The sequence below is a fragment of the Amaranthus tricolor genome, chromosome 3 (assembly GCF_026212465.1).
Source record: "Amaranthus tricolor cultivar Red isolate AtriRed21 chromosome 3, ASM2621246v1, whole genome shotgun sequence".
NCBI lineage: Eukaryota > Viridiplantae > Streptophyta > Magnoliopsida > Caryophyllales > Amaranthaceae > Amaranthus > Amaranthus tricolor.
This window is the reverse complement of record NC_080049.1, coordinates 6,752,613-6,776,384: the sequence shown is the minus strand read 5'-3', so window position 1 is coordinate 6,776,384 and position 23,772 is coordinate 6,752,613. Positions and strand designations below refer to the sequence as shown.

At 33.5% G+C, this 23,772-nt stretch overlaps 1 protein-coding gene across 1 annotated transcript; it reads left to right on the top strand.

Moving 5' to 3' along the window:
• The first annotated feature begins 1,478 nt into the window (after positions 1-1,478).
• LOC130808284 (uncharacterized) lies at positions 1,479-9,761 on the top strand. The gene is made up of 10 exons (XM_057673764.1): positions 1,479-1,577; positions 5,984-6,172; positions 7,325-7,390; positions 7,693-7,870; positions 7,954-8,090; positions 8,189-8,266; positions 8,359-8,658; positions 8,756-8,933; positions 9,006-9,316; positions 9,432-9,761. Exons 1-10 carry the CDS (start codon positions 1,479-1,481, stop codon positions 9,759-9,761), a joined length of 1,866 nt encoding a protein of 621 aa, XP_057529747.1.
• The last annotated feature ends 14,011 nt before the right edge of the window (positions 9,762-23,772 follow it).

The window sequence follows — 23,772 nt, the reverse complement described above, 5'->3', positions numbered from 1 at the left end:
GTGAGATAGGTAGCTATAGCAAGGGCTTTAGGCCAGAAAGAGGCGGGGGAATTGGATTCTATTAAAGGACTCGGGTGATTTCAAGTAAGCTCCAATTTTTGCGTTCAGCAACCCTATTTTGTTGTGGAGTGTCGGGACAAGAAGTTTGATAAATCATCCCATGGTCAGAAATTAATTGCTTTATGGGTAGATTAATGTACTCCCCCCAATTGTCAGACGCAATATCTGTGGTAGGAACAGTGGATTAAATGTCAGATGAATTAAACGTCAATGTATCCGCAACCCCATAATAAAAAAAAATCCACGAGGAAGAATTTGGCTTGCAAAGGAAGTCTACAATTGGAGAAGAAACAATGGGCTACTGAGTTTTTTCGGCGGCTATATGGCCCACAAATTTGTTTCTCCTAATATTCACTTAAAAAACTGTCTTTTAATCCCCAGTTTCTCTCATAAATTGTTATCAGTTAGTTAATTGACTAAAGAGCTTAAATGCATTGTTATTCTGTCTTCCACTGATTGTGTTGTGCAGGATGCTTAGACTGAGAAAATCATTGGACGTGGTACTAAACAAGGAGGTTTGTACTGTGTGGATAAAACAATTCACAACGGTTAAGCTATACTTACTCGTGGCTGCCCTAATTATCACCTCTGGATGTGACATCGACATCCGGGTCACCTCTCTTTAACTTATCTCAAACATTTATTTCCATTATTTATAAATACTACTCTGTCTCTTGATTGCAAAGCTTGTGTTTTAGAAAAGAGTCATAAACATTCATATTTACCTAGTGTAGCCCATTCTACTAGACCCTTCTCTTTAATAATTCTGATGTGTGGGGGCCAACTCCAGATTTTGGTACTCATAAGCTTTCGTACTATGTCTTATTTATGGATGATTGAACTCGTATGAGTTAGTTGTATTTTTTTGAAACACAAATTTGAGGCTTTTTCACTTTTTGTTACCTTTTATAATATGCTTCGAACTCAATTTCATACTACACCACAGATATTGCGTTCTGACAATGGGGGGAGTACATTAATCTACCCATGAAGCAATTAATTTCTGACCGTGGGATGATTCATCAAACTTCTTATCCCGACACTCCACAACAAAATAGGGTTGCTGAACGCAAAAATTGGACCTTACTTGAAATCACCCGAGTCCTTTAATAGAATCCAATTCCCCCGCCTCTTTCTGGCCTAAATCCCTTGCCATAGCTACCTATCTCACCAACAGTCTTCCTTCTAAACCTCTCAATTACAAAACTCCGCTTGCAACCTTGGGGTCTTTTGTTTCTCTTTTCTCCTCTCATTCCTTACCTCCTAGTGTTTTTGGGTGCATAGCTTATGTTCATCTTCCAAAATAGACAAAGACAAAACTTAAACCACAGGCTATGAAGTGTGTTTTTCTTTGCTATGAGGTAAATTAAAAGGGATATAGGTGTTTTGACCCTCTACATAATCAGATTTATACAACTATGGACTGTGATTTCTTTGAACAATCCTATTATTATTCCCAGCCTGATCCTCAAGGGGAGAGAGCTAGTAATGACCTAAGTTGGCTTATATGTCTAGTTGTGACTGGGTTCCGTAGGACCTAATGCTTCATACACTATATAAGCATGAAATTTCAAATTAATTTTTGCGCTTTTTTTTCCTCTATTTAGTTTCTCATTGTTGTAAACATGCATGTGTAGGATTGTTGCATGCTTTCTTTTTTAAAAAAAAAAATTCATTGTAATATTTGTCATACTAATTTGTAACTTATTTTTGGATTATAATATAGACCGAGGGAAAAGAAAACTTTCAAGTAGAAAATTTAAAAGATATTTATTTTGCTCAATATAAGTTTTTTGATTAATAACAGATTCAGTTACTTGAAAACATTACCTATAGTATGTTTTCAAAAATAGGGTAAAAGTTACCCTTACTTAGGGGTAACACATGCCCCTTATTTGTTACTTATAGAAAAGGTGTAGAAATAAATATCGCTTCTGAATGATTCTCCCTAAAAGTATTCAGCCTTCTTCTCATGGCTCGCTAATTCTAAGTCTCTATGGGCTCCCATGTACCAAGTTCCTCAAAGCCAATCTGTTTGCTTGTTTGAAGGTTTTATTTATTTATTTATTCAATATTTTCAATTTTTGTCATGTTTTTGAAATAAAATTAAGCTAAATTCTTTTTTTTTAATGCAAAATTCGTCATTTCATATTCATCTTTTCATTTTGGTGCAAAATAAGACTAGCTTGAATTTTACTTTTTTTTTACTACAAATATTAGTAGTTTATTTTTAAAATTTACCTTCAAATTATTGTAGAAAATGTAAAAAGTTTTTGGTGTAAAATTTCAGTTCATTAAAAGATGACATAGCTTCTCAAGAGCACTAGTTTGCTTTTACTAGGAGTAGTTCATTTTTAAGATTATCTTCAAATTATAACAAGAAAATATAAATTAAGTAGAATTTAACTACGTTATTTCATATTATTGTATATTTTAATCACTGTGGGCACTAGTAAAGGGACATGTTCATAGAGTTTAGTTGTTTGATTTAATGCTCTTAAAGGTATTTGATGAAAGTTGCAGAGTACAATGATTGGAGTCTTATGTGAAAAATATAATTTCGGACACGTATATATTTAATAAAAAATTAACTATTAAAAAATTGTTGAAGTGAAGAATTTCTTATCTATATACCAAACAATAACAAAGGGAAACCAAAAAACTAGTATTTTATTTGCATGGCTTTACTAAATAATTCATAACAATAACACGTATTGTTAGCGTTACCCTTTCTAATCTATTTCCTTTCATTTTATTTCCATTCTTCACTCTAAACACCCTTGAGTGTGTACATATACACACAAATTCTCTGGTGAGACCATCACACCCGTGCAACCACTGGTTTAGCCCATAAAAAAATTTACCTACTAACTCAAAGCCTTAAAACACCAATTTTAAAACTTAAAATGTGTATTTAAGGCTTAAAACTCATGCTCTAAGTCTTAATCTTTCTTTTCCAAGGCTTAAGTTTATTTTTTACTAACTATTTTAATCGTTAAAATGTCAATTTCCAGGCTTAAAATCTCTACTCTGAGAATTAACCTTCCTTCACCAACGGCTCAAACTCCATAACTTAAAATGTCTATTTCAAAGTTTTAAGTTTATGTCTAAAATTATAAATCTAATTAAAAAAAAAATTTAAAACGATCAAAGAAAAATTGTAGTAGTTGATGTCTTGTAGAGTCTTATATTGAATCCTTTTTATCAAATTTATCTATTGTAAAACATAACATTAAATTTTAAGCATAAATACAAGTCATGGATTATAAAAATGATAGACATTGAGTGCGATCTATAGACGATTTACATTAGTTATTTTCACTCTAATAGATCATGTATCGATTATTGAACTTAGAAATCTAATTGATTTATATTCTATTTTATTATCTTATAGTTAGTCTAATAGTATATATTTAGAGTTATCAAAATCAATAGTCAATTGTTATTAAACTATTTTTAATCATTGAAATAAATTACTCTCTGTATTCGGTACCATTGACAGTTATTTTCTTGTATGTAAATGAACATACATCAATTAAAAACCAACAATCAATTAACCTAACGTTGATCTAATTGATAGTAGTTCATAATCGATAACTACACGAAAAAATACAACCCAAACCCGATTTTTGCTCGAGAAAACTGAATTAATTATAGACCGATGACAACCCTAGCCTGATTGACACTGGACTCATACTTCAATTGGAGAAGAACCGGTGCAAACCCAATATCACGAATTACCTATGCAAAACTAACTGATTTGAAAATCCAACTGAACTGAAAGACACCCGTCCAAAAGCGATCCTATGTCCTGAATGAACATCTCAATTATCAAGTATGCTTGCAAAATAAAAATAAATACTTAACTAAAAATGTTATAATTATCACCCATTTAGACATTTCAAAACAGTCGGGCAGGCGGATCTGATTTTTAGTCCGGTCATTTTCGATCAGGTCAATTTCATGTAGAGTCGGGTTAGGTTGATTTGCGGGTCAAGGGCTTTTACAATTTTTTTCGTATCATTAATTGTTTTTTCAAAATAAAAAGACCAAATTCGGTTTTAAAGCTTTAATAAAATACTCCCTCCTATTCAGCTTATGTGTCCCATTTTCTTTTATGGTCAAGTCACCATAATTGTCCCATTTCTATTTTTGGTATGGGTTTTTGACTTTTATGCCCTTAATAGCTTTATCGTATTTTCAATTATGCCATCCATTATCCATACTAATTTTCCTCCCTTACATTAAAAACCCATAATATCACTCTCTTTTCTACTCTTAGGGTCTCACTTTTGACTCTCCTTAAAATCTATGAAAAGTCAAATGGTACTCTTAAAGTGAATAGAAGGGAGTAATATTTAATAAAAATTTTGTTAAATTGACTTAAAATATTAAAGGAAGTAATATGAATTCATAAAATGTGAAAGCGTCACAAACCCGAATAATCAAACATGTAGACTTGATTACTCCTCAACCGTAAATTCTTAGAAGCACCGCAAACTTGATTGGAAACTCGCACAAGAAGTCAACAGACACGGCCATAGGTATTCAATTCTTCTCTCAAATTAGGTCGAATTACTCTTGACAATTTGGAAATTTTAAAATTTTTTTGGCTATATAATGGTTTAATTCGAGTTATATTGATTGACATAGCATAATTTTAATATGTATTATCAATTGGATTTTTGATATAAAAAAGAGGAAATTTTAATTTAATTTAGTAATTTGGTACTTCTATTTTTGTAATTCTGTGACTCAACACTAAGAAAATAAAGGCATTTTTTTTGGGTTATTGCAATATATTTGTCATAGTCTAATTTAATTATCATAGTCTCCTAGAGATAGAGTATATAGAGTTTGTTCAAAATGAGTATAAAGATGATCAGCTGGGTGGTGTAAAAAGTATAAAGACTCTATTTATTGTCTGGTGTTTGGTAAAATGAGACCCTTCGTCAACAATATCACAACGCACATAACCAACATTCACAAATTCTCATATGAGACGGAGCAAAAAGTATAAAGACTCTATTTACTGTCTGGTGTTTGGTAAAATAAGACCCTTTGTCAACAATATCACTAATGGGATGCTTGTATGGGCTCGTCTCACGGTGAGACGGTTTCATACAAGACTTGCTGCTTTTATTTAGGTAACTACTATGTAAGTTTAACTTTGGGCTGCTTGTATTGGTCTGTCTCACGGTGAGACGGTCTCATACAAGACTTGCTGATCACAAATTCTCATATGAGACGGTCTCACGGTGAGACTATTTTAATTGGGTTGGCCCAATTGACATTTATTTTTAAAGTGATGACTTTTTATAGTCTTAAAGTTATCACTTATAATCTTAAAGTGATCATTTACAATTTTAAAGTGATCAGTAAGAGAAATGGGTTTATTTATATGGACTCGTCTCATGGTGATACGGTCTCATATAAGACCGGCTGACCAACATTAAGGAGTTTGTTAATTTGAAAATTTGAAGTAAATAAGCAAAATCATAAAAAAGAAAAATCTCAAAATAAGCATTAGGAAAACTTATTTCTAAAAAATAAACACTTTTAACTCAATGCTAAGGTATGAAGTTTTGTTCACTGTCACGAATAGCGGCCGGGCCGATTACTTAAACTAAGTTAAAAAATCAGCCTAAAAATCGTCTGTTGTTACTAACAGTGAACAAACTCCATACCTTAGCATTGGGCTAAAAGTATTTAGCTTGGGAAATAAGTTTTCTCAATGCTTATTTTGAGATTTTTTTTTGTAGAACTTTGCTTATTTTGTTCAAATTTTCTTGTTAATTATGTGACCCTAGTTTTTTAGAATAGCCAATGAGATGATGCACACATTCTTAGTTTTCTCATAAATAGTTGTGTGTGCTAAAAATTGTGTTTTCAAATGTTTAAATCTAGAGTTGTTCACTATTAGGTGTTTATTAGCGGGTATCCGGCATTTCGGGTACCCGAAAACTTGGATACTCGGTTAGTCGGGTATCTTTTTAACGGCCTGTGTCCCGGTCCAATTAATAAAGGTACTCGTATTTCGGTCCAACTTAGTGATAAAGAAGAAGTTAGATTGACCTTTGGCAGGACTTCAAAAAGAAATGCACATGATTTTGTGAGCTGTTTCATTATAATCCAAAATGAAAGAACTATAAATCCTTGGCCTTCTCGAAATAAGGGACATTATCATGGTTTTGTATGGCTCTTGTTTTCATTATTTGTGTTTGGATATATTTTGCCTTGCTGCCTCCTAGTAGCTATTAGGGTCAGCATGGCGGGGGCTCTTTTTCTGTGTTTATGTTGTGGTTATGGTTTATTATTGCTTGGTCCATGCGATTTTAGTGTGTTTCTCTTTCTAATCACTTGGTCCTGAGCCTTGGTCTGGGTAGTAAAGAGTAAAGAGTAAAGAGTAAATAGTAAAGAAAAATAAAGTGTTTAATCTCATTAAAATTGGCTGAAACATTTGAGGGAATTCGGTTACTTGAAGTTAATAGATTGGATTTTCAAAATTTTATACCAAACAAATTTTAAGGAATTGGGTTAAGCCGGTCCATTACCAAGCATTTTTAAACCTATACAAACACCCCTCAAAATGATCAATTACATTAATATAATCTCATCAACATATGAAAAAATTTCCGAAAATCAACCTTATCAATGAAATGAAAATGCAAGCATAATAAAACAAATGCATTGAAAATCATGAAGATCCAACAAAAGAAATTTCCTCATCCTTTTAAACAAATGGAGGTATAAATTAAAGTTTAGTTTTGACTCTTGCATTGCAAGTTCATTCAGATCGTTCAAACTAGGTTTTATTCATCATCCTTAGAATTAATAACATGAAATAACATTATTTACATCATATCAACCACAAAAATCTTCATCAAATTGATATACAACATATGTTCATATTCTTTAGAATAATTTGTAAATTACAACCTTAAAGTTACGACTTTTGCGAATTACAGTTTTAATATTTATTTTTTTGTAAATTAATGACACTAAAGTATCAAATTCTACAGGGTTCAGGCCAAAGCACATAATTCCGACCATTTTGATGATCAGAATTGAATGATTTGGCTTGAATGCAGTAGATTTTAATACTTTGGTGGCTTTGAATAGCAAAAAAAAATAAACATTAAAGCTGTAATTCGTAAAAATCTTAAATTTTAAAGATGTAATTTGCAACTTATTCCATTCTTTATGCAACATTTTTATTGTGATTTGCATTCTTAGAACTCAAAATCATCTTGATTTGGCTTAGGAGACGTCAAAAGTGCAGTGTAAAGCCTCAATCTATCCTCCCCAAGGGAAGAGCTTCTCGACAACGGTATCGTTGGCCTAATAAACGAGAGCGAAGTAAGCGTTAATCGGTGTTTATATCGACGCCAAGCTAATTGAATAGCTACGGCAGCCCAAGTCCGCCAACCAGGGGAATAATATATGGTTGAAATGTTGTTTATGTTGTTTATGTAATTGAATAGTTGTTAATGTTAAATTGTTAATGTGTTTGTTAATGTGTTTGTATTTTGAATAGTTGAAATGTTTTTCTTGATTTTTTTTATATCCTCTTTGAATAAGAAATATTGAATATTTGTTAATGTGTTCTATGTATATTAATCTTCTTACAAGAATTCAAAAATCAAAATAATGAAGCGAAAACAAGAGAATATTGCTTCTATTTTTGCAAAACATTTGAGAAAAGAAAGTGGAGATAAGTCTAATCCAACTCAACAAAGTCAAGCACAATCAAATAATCCTACTCCTACTCTATCATCTATTTCTTCTTCTCAAGATGAAGAGAAAGAAAGTGAAACTAATACAAATTTCAAAACCCCAACCCTAACATATGAGAAAGATTAGCTTCTATTGATGTTTTGAATCTTCCTCAAGACCCCGGAAAAAGGAGAAGAATGCCTCAATTTCACCCAAGTGACCGAGATATTGTTAGAAGAGAATATTGTTCAAGAGATCTTTGTCAACCTTATAAACATGAATTTAAATTGACAAAGTTTGGGATACAAAAAACTGTAGATTTAATCCAAAATGGTTTGATAAATACAAAACATGGCTTGAATATAGTGTTGAGAAAGATGCAGCTTTTTGTTTGGCTTGTTATTTATTCAAGGATGATAATGTTGGACAAGATTCCTTTGTGATGGATGGATTTCATAATTGGAAAAGGTCAGAGTCTTTTGATGCACATGTTGGTGCAAATATGAGTGCTCATCGAATAGCAATGAAAAGACTTGAAGATTTTAAGAATCAAAATAGTTCAGTCTCAACTACTTTGTTTAGCAAGATAAAGATATTATCATAGAACTTTTAAAATTTCATGCGAAAGGTAGATCTGATGTTGAAGATGTTGTGTTGGATAATGCCCCTAAAAATTGTCAAATGATAGCTCCTTTGATTCTAAAAGATATTATCATTGCTTGTGCAAAAGAGACCACTAAAGCAATTATCGCAGAAATTGGTGACGAGTGTTTTGCTATTCTTGCTGATGAGTCTACAGATATATCTGATAAAGAGGAGTTGTCGGTTTGTTTGCGTTATGTTAGCAAGAGTGGTGGAGTGGTGGAGCGCTTTCTTGGAATTGTACATGTTTTGCTATTGAAAATGCAATTGAATCCTTGCTTATGGAACATTCTTTAACACTTTTTAAAGTTTGGGGTCAAGCCTATGATGGTGCTAGCAATATGTGAGGCTCAATTGGTGGCCTCAAAACTTTAATCTTGATGAATGTTCATCTGCGCATTATGTTCATTGTTTTGCTCATCAACTTCAATTGACATTGGTAGCAACTTCCAAAAAGAGTGATGAGTGTCGATGGTTATTTGATGAAGTTCTCCCACATCTATTGAATTTTGTTGGTGGCTCACCTAAATGAAAAGAGTTTCTTCGTGAAAAAAAATTATCACGTATTGCTGAGGCATTGTCATTAGGTGAACTTGAGTCAGGAAGTGGTTTGAATAAAGAGCTTGGTTTAATCCGACTAGGTGATACTCGTTGGAGCACTTACTTTAAATGCATTAAAAATGTGCTTGGTTTGTTTCGACCAATCTTGGAGTCCTTTGAAGCCATTGCAGATCCTCATAAAGCTGATTGGACAAAGGCATATTCAATCATAAGTATGTTGATGTCATTTGATTTCATTTTTATAGCACATTTGATGGGGTCTATATTTGGATTGACGAATTCATTGAATATGAGCTTGCAAAAAAAGTATCAAGATATAGATCATGCAATGAGTTTGGTTCATCAAACAAAAAAGGATCCGTAAGAACTACGAGATAATGGTTGGGAAGATCACTTGAATAAAGTTATTTCATTCATGACTGAGTATGATTGTGATACTCCAAATATGGAAGACTTGTAATTCTAGTCACATTGGAGGTGGAAGGAGGATGGTTCTTGGTAAAGCTCCTCAGGTGACAAATCTTCATCATTATCGAGTTGAAATTTTTCTAAGTGTGATTGATCTACAATTACAAGAACTTGACAATCGATTCAGTGAGAAAACCAAAGATATGCTTATTTGTATGGCTTGTTTTAGTCCTAGTGATGGATTCTCATCTTTTAATACAAAACAATTGTTGAACCTTGCTAAATTTTGTCCAAATGAGTTTCCAAATGAAGATTTGATATTTTTTGAGGCATCGCTTAAAAGTTTCATTGGTGATGTGAGAAATGACGAGTGATTCTTGGATGTGAAGACTCTTAACGAACTTTATTTAAAATTTGTTGAGACAAGGAAGCATGAAACTAATTTAGATTCTTACAAGCTATTGAAGCTTGTATTTCTTCTTCCAATGACGATAGCAAGTGTCGAAAGATCATTTTTCGGGATAAATCATATAAAAAGTAAAGTGCGAAACAACATGAGAGAACAGTTGTTGAATGATTGCTTAGTTACCTTTTTAGAGAAGGATTTTGTTTCTCAATGTTAGTAATGATGCTATTGTACATCGATTCCAAAATATAAAAACTAGGCGAGAACAATTGTAGATTGTTCGTTACTTTATAATTCATTTTGTTGGTCTACGTTTTCATTTTAAATTTGAACATTTGTAGTTTGTTCGTAGTCTTTTTATATTAATTTGGATTTGTCTTGAACTCTTGGTATTATTGTGCTTCTACAACTCATTTTGTCGAGATAAAAAATTTTTTAGTTGTTAATTATACAAATGAAACTCTGTCGAAATTTCGTCCATTCGTTGGTGCCCCAGAGGACTTTAAACTCTGGATTCGCCACTGCTAATATATCATAATCATATACCCAGTGTATCCAGTCCATTGAAAATTATGGTTAGGGTCTGAGGAGGAAAGAATGGTTGTAACTCATACCGGTAAAGGAGAGCGCGACCAAAGAGTCTCTCGACTCGAGAAGGAATATGAGAATTTGTTTCTAATATAATAAACACCAAATGAAAACACAAATTCATATAAAGATGATGAATTTCCTATTTCCAAACCAGCAAACTTTCAAAATGGACATATAATTGTGATATGCAATAACAAAAGTGTTGGGATTACATGGGTAGTGCCCATTGGCTATTGGAAATCATGTTAAATTTGACGAACACTGGTTCATTGCAAATTTGCAATACAACAAATTTGGAACATAGGACATTTGTCAATCGTTCAACAACTTTAAAATGCACTATTTTTTTAGTTTGATCTTCTTTTAAGTGATCGCTGCCTCAAAAAATTCTATTTTCCTTAAAAAATCAGCTTAAAAGCGAAAGTATTTACTATGCATTTTATATTGGTGACGTGAGTTGATGATGAGATTTTAAATAGTTTTACTTGATGATGTTATTAAAGGTACATAATATAGGTCTAAAAGAAATTGCTAATATACTAACAAGTAAATAGAAGTACTAAGTACTTATATTAAAAGTTTTTAAGTTTGAGTTTGATATGACGTGAGAAGGAAATTTATGGATTGATGCAACATCTATTGCGTATTATGCGGATTCTTGTTTAGCATTTGAATCAGTAAAGTTATAGTTATTCTAAAATGTGTGTACGGCATGCATTTTGTTTTTTCTAAAATTAAGAGTACAGACAAAGTTTGAACGTAGTTAATTAAAGCCTCGTAACTAAAAAGAATTAAATTTAATTATCTTTTTTATCATACATATAAAAAACTTATATAAGTTATTTAGTATTGCAATAAAAAAAACTATTGGAATTATGATTGTGAAAAATTGATTATAATGCTACAGGATATCGTCTTACTTTGCTATCCATTATAGGTCGTTCTCGAGCCAATATACTAATTAATCACATTTTTAATTATGAGTATAATTTGATGTCTATTATCACTTTTCAGACCATGTTCATAATTTTTATCTTGATAATGAGTATGATGATCAAGAATGGAAAGTTGTACTCCACCATGTCTATAACCACTATCCCACACCATCATTACATAAAGCCAGCAACACTAAAACCAGCCGGAATTAGAGCAATATAATTGTTCACTAAAATTGAAACAGTTAAACCCTAATAAATCAATCACATAATTGAAATTAAATTTATCAAGGAACTAAGTCAACCAAATATTTAGATTGTTAGTTAAAATCCCAAAATATATTATATACTCTAACAAGTGTGGATTCAGCATAGTTTCTCCTGATACCTAATGCTGAAGATTCAACTTTAAATGAGGGGTGGTTAAATTTTAAACTCGAAATCCTTTATAACATTGGCTCTTGATCCCATATCAAGGAACTACATATATGGCATTAAAACTTAAATTATTTCATATAATATATTAATTTTTCACTCCATAAAGCGTAGCATAATGATGGTATTATGGTTAAGCATACTGTAGGAAAATTTAGATGGTAAAATAGTGAATGGATTTATTTGGAGAGGAAGATGAGTGAATATGTAGAATGAATATTGTTCTTCATTGCACAAAAAATTGATTACATCAATGGGTATTTATAGTGCAAGTTTACTAAAATATCTTAGATATTTTTAATTTTTTAATTACTTTTCTAGGATCTTCCATTATATTATCTTAGATATTTTTATTTTTTAATTCTTTAGTTTAGATATTTTTATATTTAATTAAAATCCTAGATTTTTCTAGATTATTTTAACATTCCCCCTAATCTGAAAAATCTTGAACTCTAAGTCGTCTTCTGAAATCGATAAATCTATCAGTTGATATGGGTTTTGTGAAAATGTCTGCGAGCTACTCCCCCGTCTTGCAGAATTGTAGTTCGATCTCTTTCTTGTCTACTAACTCACGAATGTAGTGATGTCGTATCTCGATGTGTTTTGATCTACTATGAAACACTGAATTCTTCGTCATTGCTATTGTTGACATGTTGTCGCAGAACATTGTAGTTGGTGTCTCTTGCTTATGTTGTAGATCGATTAATATCCTTCTCAGCCAGACTGCTTCACGTGCTGCACTTGTTGCTGCAATGTACTCTGCTTCTGCTGATGATAAAGCTACTGTCGCCTGTTTTTTTGATGACCATGAGACCACCTTGTTTCCAAGCTGAAATACGTACCCGCTTGTACTTTTTCTATCATCCACGCTTCCAGCCCAGTCGCTATCGGTGTATCCTGTGAGCTTGAAATCTTTTTCAGTTTCGTACATGATCCCATAGCTTTTTGTTCCCTTAATGTATCTAAGAATCCTCTTTGCTGCTGTTAGATGATCCTTGCTCGGTTCACTCATGAACCTAGATACGATGCTGACAGCGTTGACTATATCTGGTCTTGTATGTGTGAGATAGATAAGAGAGCCGACCAAGCTTCGATACATTGCTCCGTCGACTTTTGGTTTGCCATCGTACTTTGATAACTTCTCATTGATTGCCATTGGTGTAGCCAGCGGTTTACATTCACCCATGTTGAATTTCTTGAGAAGGTCTTCTGCATATTTCTCTTGTGATAGAAATATTTTTCCTGGACTTTGTTTGATTTGTATGCCAAGGAAGTATTTCATTGTACCAAGGTCTGTCATCTCGTACTCCTTCATCATAGCCTTTTTAAATTCTTCGATCATCGTTGGGTGTGTGCCTGTATAGATTAGATCATCCACGTACAAGCATAAAATGAGAAAGTTGTTACCTTGTGTCTTGATGTATAGTGAAGGTTCACTGGGACTCTTGATGAAACCATGCTGGAGAAGATAATTGTCGATGTTGCTGTTCCATGCTCGGGGTGCTTGTTTGAGTCCGTACAGAGCTTTTCGAAGGCGATATACTTTGTCTTCTTGGCCTTTGATGACGTATCCCTGCGGTTGCTCGACATACACTTCTTCTTTGAGTTCTCCATTTAGAAATGCTGATTTGACATCGAGTTGAAAGACTGGTAGCTGATGCTGTGCTGCTAATGCCAGGACTGTTCTGATTGTCTCCATGCGGACAACTGGTGCATATGTTTCGTTGAAGTCGATTCCTGGTTGTTGCGCATATCCCTTTGCTACGAGCCTTGCTTTGTACTTGTTGATGGAGCCATCATCACTATGTTTCACCTTGTAGACCCACTTGAGTCCGATGACTTCCTTGTCTTGTGGTTTGTCTACAAGTTTCCATGTGTGATTCTTCTCGATCATTTTGATTTCTTCGTTCATAGCCTCAATCCAGGTTTCTTCTTGTGATGCTTCTTGAAATGTTTGTGGCTCACTAGAGAAGAGAGCCATCATTGCTTGGTCACAATGGTAATCTTGTAGCCATGATGGCGGTTGCCGATCACGTGTTGATCTTCGGGCTTCTTGAGGTTGAGGAGTTGAACGTGATGTTTGGCTTCTTGAGCTTGGGAATGATCTTGTACTTTCAGGTGTACTTGGACTCGGAGATGATGGGTTTGTTGGTTGGTCTGCTCCGTCTTCTTCACTTGGATCTCTTAGGAGAGTATCTCCTTCGCGAGCTTCAGTTTCTTTTTCTTTCCACGTCCATTCGGCTGCTTCGTCGAAAATTACGTCTCTAGAGATGATTAATTGTTTAGATTCAGGCTTGTAAAGGCGATATCCTTTTGTTTCGTGACTGTATCCAATGAATATGCATTTTTCTCCCTTCTCGTCGAGCTTTTCTCGATTCTCCTTTGGGATGTGGGCATAAGCTACGCATCCGAACACTTTGAGGTGTTCTACTCTTGGCTTTCTCTTGTGCCAGGCTTCATATGGCGTTAAATCCCTAACTGCTTTTGTGGGAGATCTATTGAGGATATATACTGCCGTGTGAACAGCTTCGGCCCAGTATCCTTTGGGTAGATGTTTACCCTGCATCATGCTGCGGGTCATCTCTGCTATAGTGCGGTTTTTCCTTTCCGCGACACCATTTTGTTGTGGTGTACGCCTTGCTGTAAGTTCTCTTTTAATGCCATGCTTCTTACAGAAGTTGTTGAATTCGTTGCTTGTAAATTCTCCGCCACGATCCGTTCTAAGAATCTTAAGAGAATGCCCACTTTGATTTTCTGTGAGGGCTTTGAATTCCATGAAGTGGGAAAAAGCTTTTGATTTTTTCTCCAGGAAATATACCCACATCATGCGGGAGTAGTCATCTACGAACAGAAGAAAATATCTTTTTCCGCCAAGAGACGGATTCTTGGTAGGACCCCAGATATCTGCATGAACAAGCTCTAGAGGAGCCTTGGCCCTCCAAGGTGCGGTAGGAAATGGCAATCTGTGCATCTTGCCATATATACAGCCTTCACAAATTTTTCTTTCATTTTTTATTGATGGTAGTCCAATTACCATTTCTTTTTGTTTTAATAGTTTTAGACTGTTAAAATTTAGATGCCCGAATCTCAAATGCCATAAGGTGGATTCATCATTTATTGAGCTTAAAGCCAATTTTTCTTCAAATGGCAATTTTAATGGGAATATTTTGTTATGAGCCATTTCAACAGTTGTTATTATCTGACCCTTATTTTTATCATAGATTTGACATTTTTTATTCTCAAATTTAACCATATATCCTTTTTTAATTAATTGGCCTACGCTTAATAAATTTTGTGCAAGTCCGGGAACATAAAAAACTTCATGAATTAATTTTGATGATCCATTTTTTGTTTTAGCGGCAATTGTTCCTTTTCCGGCGACATTTCTTTTTTACCGTCGCCAAGTGTGATGTGTGTTTTAACATTTTCGTCAAGAGTGACAAAATAATTTTTATTGCCGGTCATGTGGTTTAAACAACCACTATCAATATACCATATGTCACTTACTTTTTCTTGTGCATTTAATCCAGTGTAAAATATTTGCTCTCCGGAATTATTATTTTCGGAATAGTTTGCTTCTTTTTGTCGATACCAACAATCTTTTTCGAGGTGAGAGTGTTTTTTACACCTCTTACATTTGTACCGACAATCATTAGTATTGTGGTCAGTTTTCTTACATAATTTACAATAAAGGTCAGTTTGATTATTTAATCGACTCCTTTGATTTTTAAAATTTCCTCTCCCCTTGCTACAATTAGTTGATGTTTGTCCTTTTTCATAATTTTTACAATGACTATTTTTATTTTCACCATTAGAAAATTTTAATTTAGCTTGAAATGCTTGTTCTAGTGATTCTTCGTTAAATCTTTTTAATCTATCTTCATGTGCAAGTAGTGATCCCATTAATTCGGGCATACTTAATTGAGATAAATTTTTCTTGTTAACTTCTTCTATTGTTGTTGCAATAATGTTATATTTTTGTGAAAGACTCCTTAATATTTTTCGAATCACATTTTCATCTTCTATTTTACCACCATTTGATCTTATTTGATAAACTATATTAGTGACTCGGTCAAAAAATGAATGTATTGTTTCATTTTCTGCCATTAATAGATTATCAAATTCTCTCCATAGTGATTGGAGTTTAAAAAGAATTACCTCTTCGGAACCTCTGTATTTTGTCTCCAGGATCCTCCAAGCCTCCGTAGCTGTTTTTGCAGGCATGATCGTTGTAAGTATTGCCTCGTCGACTCCACGATATAATAGGGATAGGGCATAGTTATCCCTTATCCTATTTTGTTTATATTGTTTTATTTTTGTTTCATCCCAAGATGACTCTTTAGTGTCATCTTTGGGTGGTTGCTCGTAACTTTCTTGTACTAATTCCCATAAATCTTGGGAGATAAATATTGACCTCATTTGCATAGCCCATTGTTCATATTTTTCTCCCTTAAATGTGGGAACCCAATTAACTTGGGGGTAATTAGTGGTTGAGGTCATTTTTTATTTTGTGGTTAGAGGTTTATTTTATTGTGGAGTATGTTGGTTAATGTGTTTAGGTTGTTTGGAGGTCTTGGTTTTAATTAGCTCTTGATACTAAATGTAGGAAAATTTAGATGGTAAAATAGTGAATGGATTTATTTGGAGAGGAAGATGAGTGAATATGTAGAATGAATATTGTTCTTCATTGCACAAAAAATTGATTACATCAATGGGTATTTATAGTGCAAGTTTACTAAAATATTTTAGATATTTTTAATTTTTTAATTACTTTTCTAGGATCTTTCATTATATTATCTTAGATATTTTTATTTTTTAATTCTTTAGTTTAGATATTTTTATATTTAATTAAAATCCTAGATTTTTCTAGATTATTTTAACAACATGAATTAACTTTAAAATGACAATGACTTGTTGGCATGTAGTTAATCAAAAGTCATCTTCATGCATCTCATGTGGATGAAACATTAAAAATGGAACAACTCTGGAGCCATCAAAAATATTCAGTACTACCGAAAAGGTCTCGTCCTAAAAATCCTTGAATTAATAGCCGGATAACTCAATTACAGAGACATCGATCTCAAGACAGATGCTTTTATTCAATGCTTGTATATTATCAATAGTCTGACCCACTGATCTGCCTTCACTCTCATCACAACGAAGGTACTGCATCGAACCATGCTGTAACTTAAGCCCAATACTAAGGCCTTCAATTGCTGCCCTCCTTTTTTCGATTATCCATCTTTTTCAAACATTTTTACGTTAAGTGCTTAATCACAGGCGTGCTCATTTTACCTGCTCCAATCATCAACATTATTAGCACTCGGATAGGAAGTTGTAGGAAGTTTCATCAAGGAATTCAAGAGTATAACATCATAATGTTAAAGAGTATAACATCATAATGTTAAAATAATCTAGGATTTTAATTAAACATTAAAATATCTAAACTAAAGAATTAACAAATAAAAATATCGAAGATAATATAATAAAAGATCCTTGATAAGTAATTAAAAAATAAAAATATCTAAGATATTTTAGAAAACTTATAACCAAACTCATCAATATAAATACCCATTGATGTAATTAATTTTTGGCAATGAAAAAGAATATTCATTCTACATATTTATTCATCTTCCTCTCCAAATAAATCAATTTACTATTTTACCATCTAAATTTTCCTACATTTGGTATCAAAAGCTAATTAAAACCAAAACCTCCAAACAACCTAAACACATTAACCAATACACAAATTTTCCTACATTTGGTATCAAGAGCTAATTAAAACCAAGACCTCCAAACAACCTAAACACATTAACCAATACACAAATTTTCCTACATTTGGTATCAAGAGCTAATTAAAACCAAGACCTCCAAACAACCTAAACACATTAACCAATACACAATAAAATTAACCTCTAACCAATAAATAAAAAAATGACCTTAAGAGAGAAAAATTGGGTTCCCACATTTAAGAGAGAAAAATATGAACAATGGGCTATACAAATGAGGTTAATATTTATCTCCCAAGATTTATGGGAATTAGTACAAGAAAGTTATAAGCAACCACCTAAAGATGACACTAAAGAGTCATCTTGAGATGAAACAAAAATAAAACAATATAAACAAAATAGGATAAGGAATAACTATGCCATATCCCTATTATATCGTAGAGTCGACGAGGCAATACTTACAACGATCATGCCCGCAAAATCAGCTACGGAGGCTTAGAGAATCCTGGAGACAAAATACAGAGGTTCCGAAGAGGTAATTCTTTTTAAACTCCAATCACTATGGAGAGAATTTGATAATTTATGGCAGAAAATGAAATAATACATTCTTTTTTTGACCGAGTCACTAATATAGTTTATCAAACAAGATCAAATGGTGGTAAAATAGAAGATAAAAATGTGATTCGAAAAATATTAAGGAGTCTCTCACAAAAATATAACATTATTGCCACGACAATAGGAGAAGATAACAAGAAAAATTTATCTAAATTAAGTATACCCGAACTAATGGAATCACTACTTGCACATGAAGATAGATTAAAAAGATTTAACGAAGAACCACTAGAACAAGCTTTTCAAGCTAAATTAAAATTTTCTAATGGTGAAAATAAAAATAGTCATTGTAAAAATTAAGAAAAAAGGACAAACACCAACAAATCGTAGCAAGGGGAGAGGAAGTTTTAAAAATCAAGGGAGTCTATTAAATAATCAAATTGTAAGAAAACTAACCACAATACTAATGATTGTCAGTATAAATTTAAGAGGTGTAAAAAACACACTCACCTCGAAAAAGATGATGGTTGGTATCGACAAAAGGAAGAAGCAAATTATTCCGAAAACAATAATTCCGGAGGACAAAAAATATTTTACACTGGATTGAATGCACAATAAAAAGTAAGTGACATATGGTATATTGATAGTGGTTGTTCAAATCACATGACTCGCAATAAAAATTATTTTGTCACTCTTGACGAAAATGTTAAAACACGCATCACACTTGGCGACGGTAAAAAAGAAGATGTCGTCGGAAAAGGGACAATCGCCGTTAAAACAAAAAATGGCTCATCAAAATTAAGTCATGAAGTTTTCTATTTTCCCGAACTTGTACAGAATTTATTAAGTGTAGGCCGATTAAGTAAAAAAGGATATATGGTTAAATTTGAGAATAACAAATATCAAATTTATGATAAAAATAAGGGTCAGATAATAACAACTGTCGAAATAGCTCCCAACAAAATATTCCCATTAAAAATGCCATTTGAAGAAAACTTGGCTTTAAGCTTAATAAATGAAGAATTCACCTTATGACATTTGAGATTTGTGCATCTAACAGTCTAAAACTATTAAAACAAAAAGAAATGGTAATTGGACTACCATCAATAAAAAATGAAAGAAAAATTTGCGAAGGCTGTATATACATATGCCAAGATGCACAGATTGTCATTTCCTACCGCATCTTGGAGGGCCAAGGCTCCTTTAGCGCTTGTTCATGCAAATATCTGGGATCCTACTAAGAATCCGTCTCTTGGCGGAAAAAGATGTTTTCTTTTGTTTGTAGATGACTATTCCCGCATGATGTGGGTATATTTCCTGGAGAAAGAATCAGAAGCTTTTTCCCACTTCATTCAATTCAAAGCCCTCACAGAAAATCAAAGTGGGCATTATCTTAATATTCTTAGAACGGAAGTGGCAGAGAATTTACAAGCAACAAATTCAACAGCTTCTGTAAGAAGCATGGAATCAAAAGAGAACTTACAGCAAGGCGTACACCTCAACAAAATGGTGTCGCAGAAAGAAAAAACCGCACTATAACAAAGATGGCCCGCAGCATGATGCAAAGTAAACATCTACCCAAACGATACTAGGCCGAAGCTGTTCACACAGTAGTATATATCCTCAACAGATCTCCCACAAAAGCAGTTAAGGATTTAACACCATATGAATCTTGGCACAAGAGAAAGCCAAGAGTAGAGCACCTCAAAGTGTTCGAATGCGTAGCTTATGCCCACATCCCGAAGGAGAATCGGGAAAAGTTCGATGAGAAGGGAGAAAAATGCATATTCATTGGATACAGTCACGAAACAAAAGGATATCGCCTCTACAAGCCTGAATCTAAAGAATTAATCATCTCTAGAGACGTAATTTTCGACGAAGCAGCCGAATGGATGTGGAAAGAAAAAGAAATTGGAGCTCGCGAAGGACATACTCTCCCAAGAGATACAAGTGAGGAAGACGGAGCAGACCAACCAACAAACCCATCATCTCCGAGTCCAAGCACACCTGGAAGTACAAAATCATCCCCAAGCTCAAGAAGCCAAACATCACGTTCAACCCCTCAACATCAAGAAGCCCAAAGATCAACACGTGATCGGCAACCGCCATCATGGCTACAAGATTACCATTCTGACCAAGCAATGATGGCTCTCTTCTCTAGTGAGCCACAAACATTTCAAGAAGCAGCACAAGAAGAAACATGGATTGAGGCTATGAACGAAGAAATCAAAATGATCCAGAAGAATCACACATGGAAACTTATAGACAAACCACAAGACAAGGAAGTCATCGGACTCAAGTGGGTCTACAAGGTGAAACATAACGATGATGGTTCCATCAACAAGTACAAAGGAAGGCTTATAGCTAAGGGATATGCGCAACAACCAGGAATCGACTTCAACGAAACATATGCACCAGTTGTCCGCATTGAGACAATCAGAACAGTTCTACCATTAGCATCATAACATCAGCTACCAGTCTTTCAGCTTGATGTCAAATCAGCATTTCTAAATGGAGAACTTGAAGAAGAAATGTACGTCGAGCAACCGCAGGGATACGTCATAAAAGGCCAAGAAGACAAAGTATACCGCCTTCGAAAAGCTCTGTACGAACTCAAACAAGCACCCCGAGCGTGGAACAGCAACATCGACAATTATCTTCTAAAACATGGTTTCATCAAGAGTCCGAGTGAACCTTCACTATCAAGACACAAGGTAACAACTTTCTCATTTTATCCTGTACGTGGATGATCTAATCTATTTAGGCACACATCCAACGATGATCGAAGAATTTAAAAAGGCTATGATGAAGGAGTACGAGATGACAGACCTTGGTACAATGAAATACTTCTTTGGCATATTTCTATCACAAGAGAAATATGTAGAAGACCTTCTCAAGAAATTCAACATGGGTGAATGTAAACTGCTGGCTACACCAATGGCAATCAATGAGAAGTTATCAAAGTACGATGGCAAACTAAAATTCGATGGAGCAATGTATCGAAGCTTGGTCAGCTCTCTCATTTATCTCACACATACAAGACCAGATATAGTCAACGTTGTCAGCATCGTATCCAGGTTCATGAGTGAACCGAGCAAGGATCATCTAACAGCAGCAAAGAGGATTCTCAGATACATTAAAGGAACGAAAAGCTATAGGATCATGTACGAAACTGAAAAGATTTCAAGCTCACAGGATACACTAATAGCGACTGGGCTGGAAGCGTGGATGATAGAAAAAGTACAAGCGGGTACGTATTTCAGCTTGGAAACAAAGTGGTCTCATAGTCATCAAAAAAAACAGGCGACAGTAGCTTTATCATCAGCGAGTACATTGCGGTAACAAGTGCAGCATGTGAAGCAGTCTGGCTCAGAAGGATATTAATCGATCTACAACATAAGCAAGAGACACCAACTATAATGTTCTGCGACAACATGTCAACAATAACAATGACGAAGAATCCAATGTTTCATAGCAGATCAAAACACATCGAGATACGACATCATTACATTCGTGAGTTAGTAGACAAGAATGAGATCGAACTACAATTTTGCAAGACACACGAGAGCAACTCGCAGACATTTTCACAAAGCCCATATCAACTGATAGATTTATCGAGTTCAGAAAACAATTCAGAGTTTAAGATTTTTCAGATTAGGAGGAGTGTTAAAATAATCTAGAAAAATCTAGGATTTTAATTAAAATATAAAAATATCTAAGATAATATAATAGAAGATCCTAGAAAAAGTAATTAAAAAATAAAAATATCTAAGATATTTTAGTAAACTTGTAATCAAACTCATCAATATAAATACCCATTGATGTAATAATTTTTGGCAATGAATAAGAATATCCATTCTACATATTTACTTATCTTTCTCTCCAAATAAATCAATTCACTATTTTAGCATCTAAATTTTTCCAACAATAACATCATAAATCAAATTGATCAGAATCAGTAGCAGATGAAGAAACTAAATTGATCAGAACTAAATTGGTCAGAACTAAATTGATGCAAGAAGTTCATTCAAGAATCAACTGATTAAAACCATATTGATGCAAGAAGTTTATCTAAGAACCAAACTGAGTAGACTTTAAACTGATGCAATGAGTTTTTTTAAGAAGTTTATGCAAGGGAATCTCATCTGTGTACGCATAGTGACTCATGACAGCGTTGACTACATTAGTAAAACCAACTTGCCACATGTTTCAAAGGGAAAAATATATCATTGAACACCACCAAGCATTGAATGTAGATCAGGTTATTGACCTACTCGCTCTACTTTCACTCTATTTATCTACAACACAAGGCCTCCATATCCCACTACTATAGACTCACGTTTTCTCAATCACATCAGTTTTCTTTGTGTCAACGTAATTTCCTATTGTTTTATGCACAAAAACTGGTGGTGCTGATTTTCAATGACAAACAAAGGTAGCTACTCCTCAAACATAAAGACAAAAGTTACTGATTGACTCACGTTTTCTCAATCACTGATACACGTGGCACGATCTCAGGTAAAGTAGAAAACACTATTCATTTGAGCAAATGTGAATAGTGTTGTTTGCTTACCCTCTTTTTATTTATAGACTAGTTGTAGGGCGGGCCGTATGCCACGCACGCGGTTCCTTAAGTTATACTTTCGAATTTTATAATGCTATTTTATATTTCTTTTGTTTTTATTTGTTCTATTCATTTACTTTTTATACAATTTTCAACGTAAATTTTGAATTTTAATATCTCTAAATATACATTATAAAAAATCATAAAAAATATATAATAAAAAGTATACATTAAGATAAATCTAACGAAATCTCACATGGATATATTTTATCATCTATATATGTCATAAAATCTTAATTAAATTTTTCTCTCCAAAATAAAATATTCCAAACGGAAAGAACATTAGGAAATGGAGGGAGTATATTTCTATTAACAATTATACGAATAAAAATATTAGAATGCAACGATTGCAGGTGTATGTTGGGGGTGTAGATGTGTAGTTGATGTGTCATTGGTGCATGGAGCAGGTATGATGGGTTGGATTGATTGTGATATGTTGATGATTGTTTGTGTTGTTTAACCCAGAGATGTGAACAACCATTGTTGATGAGTAGCATAACTATTTAAAGGGGTAGTGACTGAGCAGTTACGTTATCGACATTGTTTGTGATGTTGTATCGAGGCCTAATGTCAAGGGCACATCAATGCTTATTGAGAGCTGGAATTACTACCTTAATTATTTCAGGAGTTAACGGATATATTAAACAAAATTGAGCATAAATAGGAAATAGTAGCCAACTAAGTAGTTCAAGAAATCAACCAATTCAAATATAAATGTAAAAGCTATAATATTACTTCAATTGCTTGTTTCGATGATGTTAATTTTACAATAATAATGTAAATTAGTTGAATATTAAGTCAATACATCCTCGATATTTGTTTGTAGTGAATTTTAGAGAAAATATCTCTCATATCAGCATAACAAATTCTAATTCACAAATTTTTGTGAGAGACGATGTTTTTAAGAGACAATTTCTAATTGGACTGACCCAAAAAGGAAAATATAAAATAAGTTTCTAGTAGGTACTTAGAAAATTATAAGTACTTAAGTACTTACTCGGTGGACATTAACTATATTGTAAGTAGACATTAAAGATATTGTATGAAGATATTGTAAGTAGGCATTAAGAATATAGTAAGTAGACTAGTAGACTAAGTTTCTCAGTAGGCATT